General features: G+C 46.8%; 1 protein-coding gene across 4 annotated transcripts in view; it reads left to right on the top strand.

Moving 5' to 3' along the window:
* The window catches only part of lrrc45 (leucine rich repeat containing 45), a 129779-nt gene that overhangs the window by 20221 nt on the left and 88475 nt on the right, over positions 1-21083 (top strand). For all 4 annotated transcript variants that reach the window (XM_072483427.1, XM_072483425.1, XM_072483428.1 and 1 more), the window contains 3 exons: positions 163-341; positions 751-879; positions 8811-8923. In XM_072483427.1, coding sequence (XP_072339528.1) covers positions 163-341; positions 751-879; positions 8811-8923 — 421 coding nt within the window. The remainder of the gene's footprint in view (positions 1-162; positions 342-750; positions 880-8810; positions 8924-21083) is intronic.

The following is a 21083-nucleotide window of genomic DNA, read 5'->3' as shown; positions in this document are numbered from 1 at the left end:
TCTTCAGTTAAACAGAGATAACTTAATTTTTTATTTACACTTGGAAAAGGATAGGTAGATAATTGGGTATGTTTTGTTGGTGTGTGACAAGACGCAAAGTGCTTTGAAGCCCAGTTGCGACTGTTTAAGAATTCCTTAATGTAGATTGTTTTTTATCTCTAGTTTAATTTTGGAATGGAATGCTCTTGGAATGTGGGAAGAAGGATTTTGTGTATTCTGTGAGGGATTAAGAGCCAACAAATCCCTTAAGCATCTAGACCTACGCAATAACCAAATCAATCACCAAGGTGTAGGAGAGCTGGCATTGGCTTTAAAGCACAATAATACATTGGAGGAACTGGGTGAGTATGTGGGCCCCTTTTCAGAATTAATCCATTAAAAAAACTTTAGCACCTTCCATCAAAATTAAAGATAATGTTAGTATTCCAGTTGCATAGCTATTGTGTGTTGCAAGAGATAACTGTTTAATTCTCATTTACAAAGTCACTTTTTCTCAAGATTTAGAAAAAGTGCAATATTTTAAAAGTTGTCTGCTATAAGAAATAAACTAATTTGCCATGATTGGAGACTGATTAAGTTTCGAAGCATATCATAGTTTAGATTTTATCCAACGTCAATTCATTTTTATAGGGCAGGGGGCATTAATGAATTAATTTAACATCTTGAAAAGCTGCAATAGTTTTTCCAGTGATTTAATTCTCTCGCTGCACATTGTAGTCTCTGCAATTTGTTTTTGTTTCTTTTCTGTAGATCTTCGCTGGAATAATATTGGTCTGTTAGGTGGTCGGGCATTACTCTGTGCATTACAACAAAACAAGACCTTGGTGCGTCTAGAACTGGCTGGAAATAACATCCCCAGTGATGTCTTGAAAGCTGTAGGTGAGTGAAATTAGATTTTATTCCTGAAGTAAATGAACTCAGAAGAGTGGCAAATTACTGTAATGAAAAGTGAAAATGAGTGTCCATCAAGCAATTTGTTACTAAAATTATTTTCATGCAGTGGCACACCCATGGATGCCAAGCATTTAGAGATGCCACACTCTCATTTAATCTGTTAGTTAAAATTCAGCAGGAGCTTTAGATAGTTCTTTTTCAACTTGCAAAGAGTGAATAGTTAGGTCATTTTCAACTTGCAAAAAGTGGAATAGTTATGCTAATAGTTTTTTATCAAACTAGTTTAAAAAAAATCTTATCAAGTTTGTATTTAGACCAATGTTTTCTGTGTTTAAGAGACGGTGTTTTCCTTTTTTTAAAAGGGCTTCATAGAAGGATATTGTTCGGTCTGTCAAGTTAGTGTAAGTCTGCCAGAACAATCCAGCTAGTCCCACTCCTCTGCCCTTTACTTGTAGCCCTGCAGCTTATTTTCTTTCAAGCACAGTGGTTAGCATTTCTGCCTCACAGCGCCAAGGACCCAGGTTTGATTTAGGCCTTGGGTGACTGTGTGGAGTTTGCACATTCTCCCCTTGTCTATGTGGGTTTCCTCCGGGTGCTCCAGTTTCCTCCCACAGTCCAAAAATGTGCAGGTTAGGTGGATTGGCCATAATCAATGTGCGGGGTTATGGGGGTGAGGAGGGGAATGGGCCTAGATAGGGTGCTCTTTCCGAGTGTCTGTGCAGGCTCGATGGGCCGAATGGTCTCCTGCACTGTAGGGATTCTATGATACTTATCTAATTCCCTTTTGAAAGCCAGGATTGAATCTGTTTCCATCACCCTTTCAGTCAATGCATTCAAGGTCATAACCACTTGCTGTATGTTTTTAAAAAGTTGTTCCTAATGCGGCCTTGGTTCATTTACCAATCATTGTAAATCTGTACTCCCTGCTTCTATGCCATTTTGGCAAATGGAACAGATTCTTCTTATTTACTCTGTCTTGATCCCTTATGATTTTGAGCATCTCTCTCAACCTGAAGGAAATCCCCAGCTTCTTGACAGAATTGCTCATCCCGGAAATCATTCTAGTAAATCTTTTCTTCAGTATCTCTAAGACCATCCAAAAGATCATTGCCAAAATTGGACACAGCTCTCCAGTTGAGGCCGCATCAGTGATTTATAAACATTGGTTATCATTGTATTTGTATCCTATGCCACTACTTATAAAACCTAGGACCCCATATGTTGTTATATCCACTTTCCCAACCTACCCTTTCATCTTAAAAGATCTTTTATATTTCCTCTCCTGATTTCTACTACCAAAATGTATCCCTTCACATTCCTCCATCAGATTCCATCTGCCATATCTCTCCACATTCCACCAGCCTTTCACCACCATCCTCACTGTTCACTACACCTCCGAGTTTTGTGTCATCCGCAACTTTTGAAATTGTGCCCTGTGCACCTTCGTCCAAGTCTATTTTTTTTATTCGTTCATGGGACGTGGGCCAGTATTTATTGCTCTTGAGGAGCACTTAAGAGTCGACCACATTGCTATGGGTCTGGAGCCACATGTAAGCCAGACCAGGTAAGGACGCCAGATTTCCTTCCTTAAAGAACATTAATGAACCAGATGGGTTTTTATGACAATCAACAATGGTTTCATGGTCATCATCAGACTTTTGCTTCCGGATTTTTATTGGGTTCGAATTTCACCATTTGCAGTGGTGGGATTCAAACACAAGTCCCCAGAGCAATACCATGGGTTTCTGGTTTACTGGTCCAGTGACAATACTACTATGTCACAGCCTTCCCATAAATATATAGTCATGATATATATCAAGAAAAGCACTCTGGATAGTGACCCTTGGGGGACACCGCCTTTCTGAACAATGACAGTTCACCATTTCCCTTCTTTCTGGTCCCTCCACTAATTCTTATCCATGCTGTCATTGCCCTTTTATTCCCTGGAGTTCACCATTGCTGATGAGCTGCGATGTGGCACTTTATTTAAATACCTGTTGGAAGTTGCTTAACTACACTGCTTTCATCAATCCTTCAACTTCATCACAAGAGAGAAATGTTGGCCATGCCACCAGGAATTTTCAGTTAGTACCTGTGAGTTTTTTAGTATCCACTTGAACTGGCAGGCAGGGAGGACAAAACAAAGCATCACTGACAATGCATCAACACAAAAGCAAAATACTATGGATGCTAGAAATCTGAAATAAAAATAAAACATGCTGGAAATGTTCAGGTCATGCAGCATCCATGGAAAGAAGCAGAGTTAACATTTCAGATGAATGACGTTTCGTCAGAACAATCCTTCTAAAGTATTAACCTAGATTATGTAAAATCCTGGGGTGGAACTTGAACCTACAACCTCCAGATTCAAAAGTGAGAGGGCTCCTAAATGTGGCATCTTGCACTTAAAGTCCGAATCAAAATAAAATCTGGCACTATTTCACCACATGGAATCATATCATATCATCGAATTTACAGCGCAGAAGGAGGCCATCCGGCCCATCGAGTCCACACCAGCCCTTGGAAAAGCACCCCACCCACGTCCACCTCAACCCCACCCAACCCCCCTGGCCCACCCTCGTCAATCATTTTTCTCACCTCAAAAAATTCATTCAAATTAGTGAGACATGACCTCCCTCGTACAAAACCATGCTGTCTGTCGCTAATGAGACCATTCACTTCCAAATGTGCATAGATCCTGGGTGGGATTCTCCGAAATGGAGGCAGAGTGTTCGCGCCATCGTGAACACCGTCGAGGTTCACGACGGCGCAAAACGGCCCCTATCCCGACCGATTCTGGGCCCGATAATGGGCTAGGAGCAGCGGCGCGTCATTTACGCACGCCAGGCCTTGGCGCAGCGTAAAGGCGGCGCCGCATACATGACGCGGCCGGCGCCGCATAACTGGCATCACCCGCGCATGCGTGGTTGCCGTCCTCTCCGAGTCCGCCCCGCAAGAAGATGTCAGACGGATCTTGCGGGGCTGCGGAAGAAAGGAGGTCCTCCTTCAGAGAGGACGGCACGACGATCGGTGGGCACCGATTGCGGGCCACACGCCATTTGAGACCCCCCCCCCCAGTGCAGGATCCCCCCTCTTCTCCTCCCCCAGCGTTCCCGCGCTGTTCCCGCCGGCAGCGACCAGGTGTGGACGGCGCCGGGGGGAACCCGCCGTTTTGGGCTGGCTGCTCAGCCCATCCGGGCCTGAGAATAGCAGGGATGCCGGATAATCGCCATTTTGGGTGTCTCGGGCGATTCTCCGGCCTGCGCCGCGCGGAACCCGACGGGGCTGTTCTCGCCGCTTGGGAGAATCGCGGGAGGGCGTTGGACCGGCGGCGCGGGAAAATTTGGCGACCCAGGCGATTCTCCCAACCGGCGCGGGAGCGGAGAATCGCGTCCCCTATCTCTGAGAATCTTTTCCAACAATTTCATTATCACGGACGTCAAGCTCATTGGCCTATAATTACGGATTTTCCTTGCAACCCTTCATAAATAACGGTATAACATTATGCAAGAGGGCAGCACGGTGGCGCAGTGGCTAGCACTGGGACTACGGCGCTCAGGACCCGGGTTCGAATCCCGGCCCTGGATCACCGTCCGTGCGTAGCCCGCACAGGAACTTTGTAGTAAGCTCCACTGAGATCAGTTGGGATTCTTGCTTTTCCTAATATATATTAGGGGTGGCACGGTAGCACACTGGTTAGCACAGTTGCTTCACAGCTCCAGGGTTCCAGGTTCGATTCCCACCGCCCAAAGATATGCAGGTTGGGTGGTTTGGCCATGCTAAATTGCCCTTCGGTTAGGTGGGGTTGCTGGGTTACGGGGATAGGGTGGAGGTGTGGGCTTAAGTCGGGAGTCCTTTCCAAGAGCCGGTGCAGTTAGGGATGGGCAATAAATGCTGGCCCAGTCAGAAATACTTGTGTAGTTGTGTAAATTTTTTAAAGTTAGAGGGCACAATTTCAAAGTTGGAAGCATTGTTACGTGAGGAGGATAGTGTCAGATTTCAAAAGGACATAGACAAGTTGATGGAATGGGCGGACAGGCAGATATCAAGTGCAATGTAGAGAAATGTAAAGTGATTCATTTTGGTAGGAAGAACATGGAGAGACAATATAAACTTAGGGGCACAATTCGAAAGGGGGTGTAGGAGCAGAGGGACTGCCAAAGTCGCACACTGGCATTTTTTTGCACGCGTGCGATCGGGCTGGGGTTGCCCGATGCGGGGGTGGGGGGAGGGGCTGGGAGGGAGGGGCTGGGACCCTCCCATAGTGTGTTCGACCTGGGGGGGGGGGGGGGGGGGGGGGATTGTTTCAGGACCTCCGAGATCGGGACGCCACAGTGGGGCGTTCTCTTAAGCGAAGCTCCCCACTGTACAAAACAAGGCTATATGCGGCTTTAGCCGCGCATTCCCTGTTCAGGCTCATTATTCACGTGAATCGTGTTGAATAGCCATCTGTTTTCTAGCACTGCGAATGCCAGGAAACACGCAGCTAAACTCGCTCGTTAGGGGACTTTGTTCCCTTTGGGAGAGTTGCGCCCTGGTATGTCTGTGCACAAGTCATTGAAGGTGGCAGGACACTTTCAGAGAGTAGTTAATAAAGCATACAGTATCCTCGGTTATATTATTAGGTGCATAGAGTACAAGGGCAAGGAGACTATGTTGAACTTATATAGAACACCAGTCCAGCCTGAGCTGAAGTAATGTGCCCAGTTCTGGGTGCCGCACCTTAGGAGGGATATGAATGCATTGGAGAGAGTGCAGAAAAGATTAAGCAGAATGGTTCCACGGATGAGAAACGTCAATTATGACAAATTGGATAAGTTAAGATTGTTTTCTGAGGAGAAAAGAAGGCTGTGGGGAGATTTGATAACGGTATTAAAAATCATGAGGGGTCTCCAGAGAGTAGGTCGGGAGAAACTGTTCCCACTTGTGAAAGAATTGAGAGCGAGAAGGCACAGATTTAAGGTAATTTTTTAATATAAATTTAGACTGCCCAATTCTTTTTTTCTAATTAAGGGGCAATTTAGCATGGCCAATTCACCTACCCTGCACATCTTTGGGTTGTTGGTGTGATACCCACCCAGTCACGGGGAGAATGTGCAAACTCCACAAGTACAGTGGGCCGGGATCGAACCCGGTTCCTCAGCGCTGTGTGATAGCAGTGCTAACCACTGCGCCACCGTGCCACCCAGATTTAAAGTAATTGATAAATGTGACATGGGGGAAATAGTTTTTATGCAGTAAATGATTAAGGCCTTGAATGCACTGCCTGAAAGTGTGGTGGAGGCAGATTCAATTGAAGCATTCAAAGGGGAATTAGACTGCTATCTGAAAAGGAAAAATGTGCAGGATTATGCGGAGGAGGTCAGGGTGACTTGCTCATTCGGCAGGCCGCTGCAGACATGTTGGACCAAGTTGCCTCTTGGGCTGCAACATTTCAGTGATTCTGTTTTATATTGTGGGTCATTTGTGGAATAGTACAACTGTATATCGATAAGGTTTTCATGTGCATTTTAGAAGTTGACATTGCAGTTTTGAAGCAACTGAATTTTCACAAATTCTGCATGTGCATAATGTGTTGCTAATACCATTTATCTTGCGACTGGCAATGCATGGTGTCTGAACCACCTAAAAAACCCTGTTAAAGCTTTTGATGCCTCTCCCCGCTTGCACGGCATTAAACCTCTGACAGCCAGTTGGTGAAGGAGGAGACAAGAAGTCAATCTTTACTCAATTTTAGATTTATTAACAATGTGAAATATTATAAGTTCATAAAATATAGCAGCAGAATTAGGCCAATTGGTCCATTGAGTCTGCTCCGCCATTCAATCATGGCTGATCTCATCCTGGCCTTAACTCAGCAATCATGCCCATTCTCCATAATCCTTCAACCCATTACCAATTAAAAAGCTGTCTACCTTCTCGTTAAATTTACTCACTGTCCTAGCATCCACTGCTCTCGGGTAGCAAATTCCACAGATTCACAACCCTTTGGGAGAAGTAGTTTCTCCTCAACTCTGTTTTAAATTTGCTACCTCTTATCCTAAGGCTATGACCTCTCGTTCTAGAATGCCCCACAAGAGGAAGAATTCGCTCCAAGTCTACTTTATCCATACCTTTTATCAACTTGTATACCTCAATTTGATTTCACCTCATCCTTCTAAATTCTAGAGAGTATAGGGCTAAACTGTTAAATCTCTCTTCATTACAAATGTATAAATCCTAACTTTAGAAACCTCCACCAGTGTCAATGTACTAAGATAATTATCTAATACGTACCTTCATCTGTACACACTTAAGGCGAAATTCTCCGGAAACGGCGCGATGTCCGCCGACTGGCGCCCAAAACGGCGCAAATCAGTCAGGCATCGCGCTGCCCCAAAGGTGCGGAATGCTCGCATCTTTGGGGGCCGAGCCCCAACCTTAAGGGGCTAGGTCGGCGCCGGACGAATTTCCGCCCCGCCAGCTGGCGGAAACGGCCTTTGGTGCCCCGCCAGCTGGCGCGGAAATGACATCTCCGGGCGGCGCATGCGCGGGAGCGTTAGCGGCTGCTGACGGCATTCCCGCGCATGCGCATTGGAGGGAGTCTCTTCCGCCTCCGCCATGGTGGAGACCGTGGCAGAGGCGGAAGGGAAAGAGTGCCCCCACGGCACAGGCCCGCCCGCGGATCGGTGGGCCCCGATCACGGGCCAGGCCACCGTGGGGGCACCCCCCGGGGCCAGATCACCCCGCCCACCCCCCCAGGACCCCGGAGCGCGCTGCCTTGTCCCGCTGGTAAGGTAGGTGGTTTAATCTACGCCGGCGGGACAGGCATTTTAGCGGCGGGACTTCGGCCCATCCGGGCCGGAGAATCGCGGGGGGGGGGGGGGGCCGCCAACCGGCGCGGCGCGATTCCCGCCCCCGCCGAATATCCGGTGCCGGAGACTTCGGCAACCGGCGGGGGCGGGATTCACTCCAGCCCCCGGCGATTCTCCGACCCGGCGGTGGGTCGGAGAATCGCGTCCTTAATTTCTACAATTAACACTATCAATTAACACTGAGGGCAGCCCGGTAGCATAGTGACTAGCACAATTGCTTCACAGCTGCAGGGTCCCAGGTTCGATTCCCGGCTTGGGTCACTGTCTGTGCGGAGTCTGCGCGTTCTTCCCGTGTGTGCGTGGGTTTCCTCCGGGTGCTCCGGTTTCCTCCCACAGTCCAAAGGTGTGCAGGTTAGGTGGATTGGCCATGCAAATTGCCTTTCGTGTCCTAAATTGCCCTTAGTGTTGGGTGGGGTTACTGGGTTATGGGGATAAGGTGGAGGTGTGCGGTTGGGTAGGGTGCTCTTTCCAAGAGCCGGTACAGACTTGATGGCCGAATGGCCTCCTTCTGCACTGTAAATTCTATGAAAAAAATATATTGGTTGGAATGACTTCCAATTGTATTCTTGACATCAGAGGCAACCTTATAAATTCATTCTGGGAAGAGAGGGCAGTTTTATTCATCATTTGAAATGTACATGAACTCCATATGCAAACTTTCAACTTCAGAGAGACTGTAAAATTCACTGCAGTGGCTTGGCTGCTCATTATACTCCTGCTCCTGAACGGCAAGTTATACAGTGGAATGTCATGGAATCAGTACTTCTGTACAAGCACATTCCATCCTTGCAATCTTCTGATATCATCACTAGAATCGCCAAAGTCAAGAAGATCAGGTAGTATATATAACAAGCAGATGATCCATTGTAGTCTTAATTCAACACCTCATTGAAGTTGAACATTTTTGCTTTATGTTCTGCAAAGAATTGCATTTGCACCATCCTGTTGAATTTCTTGACGTTTTATTTGAGCATATCTAGCGGAAGCTCTGTTGTCCTGAAATGTTGAATTACAGTCTGTGCTTTGTATGAGATTGTTGCTTTGTTTGTGTACTACGAACAGAACAGGCAGTAGATCACAACTCAGAATGTCAAGTAGCCATGAGAGAGAGCAGAACTCGATCAAAAGTCCTCACCAATGAGATCCAGTGTTTGAAAGTGGAAAAAACCAAGCAGGTAAATTTTCTATGAAACACCTTGTGACAGCTGAATGCACTATATAAATACAAGATGTTATGTGTAGACTTGGACTTAATTCAAACTTCTAGATGGAGATCCAATATGAGTGTGCCACGTATTAGCAGAATGTCTGATTATTTTTAGGTGACTGTACATGGAGTAAAAGTGGAAAATGGAGTAAAATGTTATTAAGATGGGTGGATCAAGTAACCTTAAATACAAACACAAATGATTAAAATGTTCTGTGGTTTATGGAGTATATTCTAAGAGCTTGGAGAAGTATTTCATTATGCAGTTGTTAGATTTTTAAATCTTTAATATGTATTGCATCAAGATCTTACTTTACATACTGCATCAAGGTCTTTATTCCCTAGAACTGGAGTATAACTTTGATGCACAATATCTCATAGTATGAAGTTGAATAGCCCTTGTTAGTTAAATTTTCTTAGTGAATTTGACTTGAGCTCTTGCATTTTGACTTCTAAATAGTAGGAAATAACCGGGTTATATGACCTGTACTGTAAACAACCTGTACTGTAAACAATGGCGCGATCCAATTGCCACGCTGCACCGGAAAGTCAGTTTGCCGCGACGCAGTGTGGCCAATAAAAGCCGTGAGACCCCGGGTTCTACCCGTCTCGCAACGCCTCGCAAGATCCAACGTGATCACAATGTGACGTAAATCCTGCCATTGTGGCCATGATCATTTTTTGGCAACTATGCATATTAGAACAAGACAGTGGCACGATTCACCCAAATGGGAACAAAGTCCTGTAGCAAGCACGTTTTGCCGCGTATTTCCCGGCACTCGCAGTTCTGAGAAACGCATAGCTATTCAATGCGACTTGCGTTGTATAAGGGGCCTCAACAGGGAATGCGCAGCCGAGGCCGCACATAGCCCTGCTTTGAACACTGGGGAGCTCCACTCGCCAGAACTCCCCAGTGTAGCGAGAAATGGGCACTGCCATGGTGCCAAGCTGGCATTTTTTGCGCACGCGATCGGATTGGTTGGGGGGGAACCCTCCCATAATGCGTTCAGGCTGGGGTGGAGAGATCGCTTCGGGGGCCTCTGAAATCGAGATGGCATTTTTAAATGAGACCCTTATACAACGTGAGTCGCGTTTAATAGTCATGTGTTTCTCGGCACTGCGAGCGCCGGGAAACGTGGCTAAGCATGCTCACAATGGGACTTTTTCGGTGAATCGCGCCCAATGAATCCAGCTTTTTTTTAAAAATGAAATTAAGTAGTAGCAGAAAATCAATTCAGATTTCACTTTACAAAATATTTCAGTACGCCTCCTCCGGTAGAAAGTAATACCTGTGCCTTAACATAGGTGGCAAAGGGAACTTAATTCAGCATGAGGCACGAAAATTTGTTTCCCGACAACTGGATGAGCTTTAATGAAGATCTTGGGACTTTAAAGACGGGTTAAAGTCAGGTCAAGCTTCCTGACAACAATGTCAGGAAACCCTTTTGCATGCATTAGAAAGTCATACATGCTCATTAAAAGGCCTGCTTACCTGAATTAAGTTCCCCCTTAAAAACTAAGTTCCACCTCACCAGCGAGAAATTAGACTGATCACTTTTACGACTGCGCATCAGTTGCATGCACCTAGCATCCATGATTTAACAGTGAGTTGCTGCTGCATTTTCCTCTTTGGGGAGCTTCTGTAAATGCCAGCTGGTGCCAGGGCAAGTTTCTTGGAGGATGGCTGCGAAAGGATTAGCGGGAAGGGTGGAGCAGTGGCTGGATAAAGGTGGAAGGGACAGTGCAGGTTGTCCACGGACCCTTTAAGTATGTCAACCGGACCGTTGAGGTATCAGTGGGAATAATGATTTCCTACTTTCTCTCTCTCTCTCTCTTTCTCCTCCTCCCCCCCCCCACCCCCGGGCATTTATGCACGTACATTGGAAATCACTTTCATGCCGTTATCAAACAAACTCCTGAGCATTTGCTGAAGAAAAACAGAATCTGCACATTACCTCATTGGCTGCAGTACAGTTCAGTGAAAGCTTTTGTTCTTTGAAAATCTAGTTAAGATACAAGAAATCAAAACTTGTGCTTTATATTTGAACAATCCTTGTTAAATCAGTCCATTCCCAAATGTCGACAGTTTGAAGCTTAACAGATGAAGATTTACAGTAAAATGTGAAAATAGATTTGAGTTGACAATTGTTTTGCGATTAGAATATACTTGCAAAGTTCCCTGCCTCCCACCCGAGTACAAAACTTCAAGGATATCATCTGGTAATGCATCTAAATTCCACTCTGCCTGTTTCCTGAAGAAAATTTAAAATGGTTGGCAAATATATCAATAGCTATTTAAGACATTTTTGTATGATTCGAGATACAACAGATCTCCCTAAAATTTAGTTTTGAATATCTTTATGCATACCTGCAATTATAAAATAGGTTTAAAAATAAATATGTTTTTAAATGATTGAGGAAAATCCCAGGCTGGAATGTGCAGCTAAATAAATTTTGATGCCACCTTTCTGTAATCTACTGCATTTTGCTGAGTAAAAACACCCCACGAATTATGTAGAAATAACTGAATTGCAGACAATTGGGCAAAATGAAAATGGTCGTGTGATATCCTAAAATACTACACAAATGTATCCATTAATATCTCAGTAATTGTGCTGAAAGTGATGGTTTACAACACATCAGAATTGTTGTGTTTCCATGGTTACTAAAACCAAGAATAGATGAGCACCTGAAATTATTTTGGTACTTCTCATTTTAAAGTGCTGCTGAAATCAGGTTCCTAATTAAACTCCTACAGATGATAAGAGAATTTATGAAACCGAGTCAGTTAAAAAGAAATGCAAAGGTGGAGGAATGGCGCGCCCCTCACTGGACAACTAATCCAGAAGACCCAGGATAATGCTCTGGGGACCCGGGTTCGAATCCCACCATAGCAGATGAAATTAAGGGCACGGTTTTCCGGCCACCTTGCGCTCTCGCTCAGGCAATACGATGCCGGTGAATAGCGAGAGAGGCCGGAAACGAGAACCTCGGCATGCGGCAAAAGTTTGCGATGCAACCGGCACGCTCCCCAAGGCAAAATCGCGATAATTGGCAAGCAACTAATTATCACCATTTAAGCCCTACTTCCATACAATTAACGGGAGCCACCCCATATCCAACGGCCTCCCAACATTCATCGGCATCCCCAGCAAGTGGTCACGCTTGTGACGCTAGTACTCCTTTTCAAAAAAGTGAAGTTGGTGGAAGGGCGTCTGTGGGGAGCTGAGGAGGTGAGTAGCCATCTTTGCTGACAGGAAGAGGGGGTGTGGAGGGTGGGTTGGGGTCGCATAGAGAGTTGGGGGGGGGAGCTGCCGAGCACGGTTCTGGCGAATCGGCTAGCGAGCTTTCAGTTTGCGGTGAAAAGCCCATGGGGCCATGTTAAGTGGACCAATTAACGTCGAATAGCGTTGCCGGCCTCACTGGGCCAAGCTCCGGGAAGCTTGCGGCAGTTGCCCCTCACTACCACACTTCAAAATGTTTCCAGAGAATCGCGCCCTAAATGTCTAATGATTGTCTTAAAAACCTATTTGGTTCACTAATGTCCTTACCTGGTCTGGGGTAAGAGGAGAAGTGCAAACAGGGGCGAGAGGAGCAGCAATGGGGTGAGAGGAGCAGTGCATGCAGGGGCGAGAGGAGCAGCAATGGGGTGAGAGCAGCAGTGCAAGCATGGGCGAGAGGAGCAGTGCATGCAGGGGCGAGAGGAACAGCAATGGGGTGAGAGGAGCAGTGCATGCAGGGGCGAGAGGAGCAGCTATGGGATGAGAGGAGCATTGCAAGCATGGACGAGAGGAACAGCAGCAGGACGAGAGGAGCAGCGCTAGTGTGGGCGAGACAGCAAGGCACAAGAGAGAGGAAAATGGCATCAGCCTTTAAAAATGATGTCATGGATAGGCAAGGCAGATGATCAGTGGATGGTGAGTGTTTGTTCGTCCCCGTCCTATTGCAAAACCTGGTCCCAGTCATCTCGGATTTCCCTGCCACTGGGCCAAGATCTCGCCACGCTGGGACTGTGTGGTTGGTGTGCAACAATCACCCTGCGTTAAAATAATCCATGCACCAACATCTTCCACCCCACCTCACCCACCCAAATTAACTTTGGGGCCTGAAATATCAGGACCCTTATGGACAACCCCAACAGCAACATACCTGAATGTCACACTGCCTTCATAACTTGGGAACTCCAGCGCCACATCATTGGCATCACGGCCTTGAGTGAGACACAACTGGCAGGAGAAGGCCAGCTTAAAAAACATGATGGCGGATACACCTTCTGGAAAGGCAAACCAGAAGAATAATGTAGTGGGCGGCACGGTAGCACAAATGATTAGCACTGCAGCTTCACAGCGCCAGGGTACCAGGTTTGATTCCCTGCTTGGTCACTGTCAGTGCGGAGTCTGCACGTTCCCCCTGTGTCTGTGTGGGTTTCCTCCGGGTGCTCCGGTTTCCTCCCACAGTCCAAAGACGTGGGTTAGGTCAATTGGCCATGATAAATTGCCCTTAGTGACCAAAAAAGATTAGCAGGAGTTCTTGGGTTACGGGGATAGGGTGGAAATGAGGGCTTAAGTGGGTTGGTGCGGAATCGATGGGCCGAATGGCCTCCTTCTGCAATATATGTTCTATGTAAACTAGTCTCTATGTTGTCGGCTTCGCTGTTTTTTTTTTAAAAACAAATTGGGTCAAGCATCTTAATGATACCCCCTTTGAGGTGATCAACACCTGATGACCCTAAGGCTCACCCTGCCCCAGAAACAACACATCACAGCCGACAGCGCCTACACCCCAACACAAGATGCAATGAACGGACAAAAGACACATTCCACTCCAGCCTCGACCAGTCGCTGTCCCACATCTCAAAGGAAGACAAGCTGATTCTCCTCAGTGACGTCAATGCTAAAGTCGGGAGGGACGTAAACCTTTGAAAAGACGTGCTAGGACTTCCTCGCTGCACGTTTCGGCAGCTCCCGCTATAACGGACTTTTGGGCTCTACGGAGGAGCCCCAACGGAAATGTTTTGATCGAATCCCGTGTGGGAAGGTGAAGTAAGGTCCCCCTTCCATCGTATGGCGGTGATTAGCGGCGGAAAAAGAGGCTTTGGAGCAGCGGCAGAAACAAGGGGGAAAAAACAAGATGGCAGAGGACGGCGATCGAGCAGCATGGGGGCTGGACCAGCAGGAGTTCCTCAGGCGCTGTGTGGAGGAGCTTAAAAAGAAAGTGCTGGCCCCAATGCTGTTGGCGATCGAGGGGCTGAAGGAGACCCAGAAGGCCCAGGCGGTGGAGCTCCGTGAGGTGAGAGATAAGACCAACGAGGAAGAGATCCTGGGCCTTGCGGTAAAGATGGAGGCGCACGAGGCGGTGCACAAGAGGTGGGCCGAGAGATTCGAGGTCCTGGAGAACAGTCGAGGAGGAAGAATCTCCGGATTCTGGGTCTCCCCGAAGGAGTGGAGGGGGCTGATGCCAGGGCGTATGTGAGCACGATGCTCCATTCGCTGATGGTCTCTCCGAGCCCCCTGGAGCTAGAAGGGGCTCACCGGCTCCTGGCGAGGAGACCCAAGGCTGGCGAGCCGCCAAGGGCGATAGTGGCGAGGTTCCATCGCTTCGCGGACAGAGAGAGGGTCCTGAGATGGGCCAAGATGGAGCGGAGCAGTAGGTGGGAGAATGCGGTGATCCAAGTCTACCAGGACTGGAGCGCGGAGGTAGCAAAGAGGATAGCTGGCTTCAACCAGGCCAAGGCGGTGCTGCATAAAAAAAGGGTAAGATTCGGAATGCTGCAGCCAGCGCGACTGTGGGTCACGTATCAGGACCGACACCACTATTTCGAAACGCCAGAAGAGGCTTGGACCTTTATCCAAACGGAAAAATTGGACTCGAACTGAGGGACTGTGGTTGTGGGGGAGATGTTGACTGTATACAGGGTTGTAAATATGGGTAAAGAATGTTTCACAGGTGGGATGATGGATGGGGATGGGGCAAGAGTTTTTTTGATGGGACAGTGGGGAATGTGGGCGTCGGTGCTGGAGGGAGGTGAGACTCTGGGATGGGGGAATTGGGATAAGGCCGCAACAGGAGCTGCGCCACAGGGGGCGGGGCTGGCTCAAGAAAGCACGGGCTTTTTCCCGCATTAGGGAGGGGGGGATGGATGAGCGTAAGGAGGAGGAGGGATTCCCACGAGGGGGGGGGATCAACGGGAAGGCGGGGGAAGCCGGGGTCAGCAGGAGTCAGCTGACTTACGGAAGTATTATGGGGGGAGCAAAAGAGCTAGATTCGGATCTAGCGCGGAGGGGGGGGAGGAGATAATAGGGTTGCTGCTGCATTGGCCGAGGGGGAACAGAAAATGGAAGAGGTGGTCGGGGCGGGGGTTCCCCGTCTGGGGGACTGGAGGGTGCGGGAGGGTGCAGGGGTGCATCGAAAGGTATCTGGAGGCCAATGACAATGGGGAGGTGCAGGTAGGAGTAGTATGGGAGGCGCTGAAGGCAGTGGTCAGGGGAGAGTTAATCTCCATCAGGGCTCATAGGGAGAAGAGAGAGGGCAGGGAAAGGGAGAGGTTAGTGGGGGAGATTTTAAGAGTAGACAGGAGATATGCAGAGGCCCCTGATGAGGGACTACTCAGGGAGAGACGAAGTCTCCAGACGGAGTTCGACCTGTTGACCACAGGGAAGGCAGAGGCACAGTGGAGGAAGGCACAGTGGGCGATGTATGAATATGGGGAGAAGGCGAGCTGGATGCTGGCACAGCAGCTCCGTAAGAGGATGACAGAGAGAGAAATAGGTGGAGTCAAGGATGGCAGGGGAACTACGGTGCGGAGTGCGGTGAAAGTGAATGAGGCATTCAAGAGCTGGCATCGGGCAGGGATTAGAAGAATGGGGGACCTGTTCATCGATGGGACGTTTGCGAGCTTAGGGGCGCTGGAGGAGAAGTTTGGACTACCCCCGGGAAACGCTTTCAGGTACATGCAAGTGAGGGCATTTGTGAGGCGGCAGGTGAGGGAATTCCCGCTGCTCCCGGCACAGGGGATTCAAGACAGGGTGATTTTGGGCGTATGGGTCGGAGAGGGCAAGGTGTCGGCGATATACCAGGAGATGGAAGAAGAGGGGAGGCTTCGGTAGAGGAGCTGAAGGGTAAATGGGAAGAGGAGCTGGGGTAGGAGATTGAGGAGGGTCTGTGGGCTGATGCCCTAAGTAGGGTAAATTCTTCTTCCTCATGTGCCAGGCTTAGCCTGATACAATTTAAGGTTGTTCACAGAGCGCATATGACGGGGGCGAGGCTGAGTAGGTTCTTTGGGGTGGAGGACAGATGTGGGAGGCGCTTAGGAAGCCCGGCGAACCATGCCCATATGTTTTGGTCGTGCCCGGCACTGGATGGATTTTGGAGGGGAGTTGCGGGAACAGTATCTAAGGTGGTGAAAGTCCAGGTCAAGCCAAGTTGGGGGCTAGCATTATTTGGAGTAGCGGACGAGCCGGGAGTGCAGGAGGCGAAAGAGGCCGGCATTCTGGCCTTTGCGTCCCTGGTAGCCCGGCAAAGGATCTTGTTAATGTGGAAAGAGGCGAAGCCCCCCAGTGTGGAAGCCTGGATAAATGATATGGCAGGGTTTATCAAGTTGGAGAGGATAAAGTTTGCCTTGAGAGGGTCTGCGCAGGGGTTCTACAGGCGGTGGCAACCGTTCCTAGACTATCTCGCGGAGCGTTAGATGAAGTTCAGACAGCAGCAGCAGCAACCCGGTGGGGGGGGGGGGGGGGTTTGTTTGTATGGTTGAAAATTTTGTTTAAAAATTCTTAATAAACATATTTTTTTTAAAAAGAAAAGACGTGCTAGGCAGGGAAGGCGTGGGGAAAACAAACACAAACCGAGTCGGAGTCCTGACAAAATGTTTGTGCCCTGATCGTCACAAACACCCTGTTCCGCCAGAGGGACAAGCAGAAGACCTTATGACAATACCCCAGCTCCAAGCACTACCTGGGAGGTTGGCAGAGGCGGGTTGCCTCATATCCTTTAAAAAGTACTTGGATGAGCACTTGGCACGTCATAACATACAAGGCTATGGACCAAGTGGTGGCAAATGGGATTAGATAGGTAGGTGGGTCAGGGATTTTTCATATGTCGGTGCAGATCCGATGGGTCGAAGGGCCTCTTCGGCACTGTAGTTTCTGTGATTCTAATAAACTATATCATCATCCAAGCAAGGGACCACAAAGACGTCCGCACCACGCAAGCCCCGACCAGAGCCGACAACTGCTGGACTGACTACCGACTAATCCGCTCTATCATCTCCATCGCCCTGGCCCCAAACCAGCCGAAGCAGAAAAAACTCTGCCACAGGAGATTCATTGGCACTGGTCTCAAAGACCCTGAGAAGAAAGAGCTACTCAGTCGGCGCCTCATAGCTAACCTGCCGATCACCAACCAGTCAAAGCCATGGAATGCGCACAGCGCCTGGTCCGCCTTAAAAGCCACCATAGTCAACATCTGCGAGGAGACACTCCTTGACCACAAACGCAAGGCAGTCCTAAACTGCAGTTCCAGAGGAAACAAGCCTATAGGCAACTGAAGGTTGAGGTGCAACAAAGAACTCACAACCTTGATGCACGATCAATGACCACTAAAGCGAGGTTGTAGTCCAACTGAAGGCTTTAATAAGCTAGATGTTTCCCCCAGCAGCTCAGGTACAGAATGAAGGCTGCTGGGACGGCACGGGTTCTTATACCCCGCCTAGCAGGGCGGCGCTCTCGTACATCTTAACCAATAGAAAGCATACAGTTTCCACCAATGGTGCTTTAGCCTATCAGGTACCGTAATACCTATAATACCACAGACCTAAGGAGCCAACAGTGGATGGAAAGAGCGCAGGAGACTCAGCAACTCGCCGACAACCATGATGTGCATGGCTTCTTCAACGCACTTAAAACCATCTGCAGTCTGAGTACCCAGGGATCCACCCCACTGAGAAGAAAAAATGCTGAGGTGTTCATCAAAGGCAGAGAGACAACACCTGCTGGAGAGGGCACTTCAAGGACCTCCTCAACCAAGACACAGCCTTCAATGCAGAGCTGGAGCGGGGAGAGGGGTGGTGGATGTGGGTGGTAAGGTTAGATTTGTCCTCACTATTTTTGAGGAAGATCCCCCATAGTCATAGGTATTTTATTTTGGGCTGCCACATTTTCTTCCTCAGGCCCAGGTGGACAGTGTATTATCCTGTTGAGGATTGGGGTTTGTTGGACTCCCCTTTGAGGGGAATTGGTAGTTTCTCCTGATGTGACTCTTTGACTGTCTTAACTGCCGTGAGAGCTCTTGTGAGTGAGGCCGGTCTGAATATCCTTCATCTAGTGGTAGATGGTGTGTCTACTGGGGTGGTCCCTCCCAGGAGGTGAAGGTTGGGCATGGATCAAAAGGCTGTGTTCAGTAATTATCATTATTTGTTTGGGAGTTGGAAGGAGCTCACTTGGTGGTTGGTTGGTCGGTTCTCATCTAGTAGTAATATCTTGGGAGGCAGTTTGTGGATCCAAGGGATTAGTTCTTATAGTTCCTGTTCTTTTTCACTCTTCTTCTGACTGGGAGATTTGGGGCAGTGCTTCTACTTCTCTCTTAGTGTTAGTGCCTGTGAGGGCTGGCTGTGGTGGTATTGGATGGTGAGCCTTAGTCACATGGACATTCAGATAGGGATCTAATTTGGCTTTTGGGGGCCTAATCCTTTCTTCTTTTGAGTGGTCTTGGTTGTTGGGAGGGGGAGCTCAGATTGCCTTTCTGGAGGTCTTTGGGAAAAGATGTCGACTATCTATAAGCTCCTCATTATTTTATAGACCTCCAGGTTGCCCCTAGTGTTCAAAAAGGTTGGGTGGGGTTACTGGGTTATGGGGATAGTGTGGAGGTGTAGTCTTAAATGGGATGCTCTTGATAAGGGCCGGTGCAGACTCGATGGGCCGAATGGCCTCATTCTGTTCATATGTTCTATGAATGAATTTAATGTTACATTTAGTCTCAAGGAGCAAGGACTTGTTCATGGGAATGTACAAATTAATTAATGCAATCTGAGCATGGTAACTACCATGTGTAATATGAATAATTACACTCTGCTTAAAAATGAACTCTCCTATCTTTTAAAAAATTCCCTGCTGTGGAGGAGGTAGAAATGAACAAAAGCTATGTCTATCTAATAACAGTGTTCAAAATTACAAAGAGTTTTGATAGCTATGACGAAACTGTTTCCACTGGCAGGAGGGCTGTTCACCAGAAGACACCAATTTTAGATAATTGGCAGAAAATTCCAGGATATTTACTTTTATGTAGGGTGTTCAGATGCTCTGGAATGGATTGCCTGAAAGGGCAGCAAAACTGGCAATAGTAATTGCCAAAAGAATATTGAATGCATATTTGTAAAGCAGAAATCAACGGGGTTACAGGGAAAGTGCTTTCAAATCACAGGCACAAACACAACGGGCTGAATAGCCTTCTGTGGTGTCTGTCTATTATTTTTGGAAATGTATCTTTTGTGTTTTAATTTGAACCTTCCACTGGTCCGAATATTTAGTTTAAAATCTCTATGTTGAATTAATATGCATAAACCTGAATTGTTGCAAATTAAAACCTTCTTTCAATCCGTGCCAATTTATTTGCTGAAAGGGTATCTTAAATTAGAAGCCTCCACTCGATTGGGCGATTTTAAAGCATGTGTTAAGTTTATTGATTGGAGTGGAGCTTGTGATAGATTTGGTTTGATGGGCATTACATCCTGGTGAATACAAGTGCATGTGTGACTGTAATTGCATGGTGTCAAGGGCATACTGATTATTTTGTCGGTGTATGTGAATAATGAATATAATTATAACTGTTTCAGGTTCCCTTTTACTAAAATCCTTCATTATTAACATGTCATTGTGTCTGGGTGTGACTGAATCCTGCTGGGATTGTGAGGACGTGACTCTTTGTTGTATATGTCGTGTATAGCTAATTGGCAGAAGAAAGACTGCACAGCATTTTTTCTTTGAGATTTTAAAAGCGATTTTACATGAAGCTTGGTTTTGCACAATTGAAGGCAATTGATGCATAAATTAACACCAGTACCCAAGGCTTGGTGGCTATCTGAATTAAGTTTAACTTAATTCTAACTTTTACTGTTTATAATTTAATCCCTTTGGCGATTCCCAAATTAACTAGATATGAAACTAAAGATTATTTTACATTTAATTTTGCTGTAAAAATCCTGTTGCAAGTTGTTAAAATGTTTCGTTTTTTGAGAACTCAAAATTGTGAACATTCGTAGCTTTTGAGAATACATATTTTACAATATAACAATCAAATACAACGGTTGGAACTTGATTAGTACAGAATTCTGTTTCTGGGATCTGGATTTTCAAGTACCAGGTACCGCCTATTCTTCTTAATAGACAATTGAGAAATTGAAGGCTAGAGAGTTAGCATGTAAAACTAACTCTGGTTTTTCTGATGGGCCAATTATGAGTACCTCCAACACTCAATGGTAACAGTTCAGAAAGAACAATGAGTTTGTTTGTACAGCTGCAGCAAAGTTTAGAAACTTACATTCTAATTTTGTGATGGCACTCATGAAGAATTGGAAATTTCTGTCATTGGATAATTTAAAATCATATTTCCATTGAAAAGAGGCATCAATCTTTTAGATAGCCAATAATTGAATTGATGGATCCCATGGTTCTGTATTTATAGACACCACAATCTCATAAATTGCATTGCTGTATGATTTTATTTTGTAAGTACCTGATAGTGCTCAGGTTATGTAATGGCCATAGAGATCACAAAATTAAATGGTCTTATTCGTCTTCAACTATCTTGGCTGAACCATATATGACTTAAGGGTCATACGTTAACTCTGTTTCTCTCTCCACAGATGTTGCCAAACCTGCTGAGTTCTAGCATGTTTCTGTTTATATTTGGTTTCCAGCATCCAGAGTATTATGCTTTTGTATAAATGTTTCTTACACTTGATTTTTGCATCACAGCCATATCCAGAAATGCATTCCAATTCTTTAGAAATATTCAGAATAACTTCTTAAATATTCCTATTATTAGGCTGGGCCTTTTCTTTGACCTACTACAAAGATTTATTTCATAATTGCGCTCCAATGTACCTTCTCTAAATTGTTTACTACTTAATTATC

The sequence above is a fragment of the Scyliorhinus torazame genome, chromosome 18 (genome assembly GCF_047496885.1).
Source record: "Scyliorhinus torazame isolate Kashiwa2021f chromosome 18, sScyTor2.1, whole genome shotgun sequence".
NCBI lineage: Eukaryota > Metazoa > Chordata > Chondrichthyes > Carcharhiniformes > Scyliorhinidae > Scyliorhinus > Scyliorhinus torazame.
The sequence above is the reverse complement of the archived record's forward strand: the minus strand, read 5'-3'. Positions and strand labels throughout refer to the sequence as shown.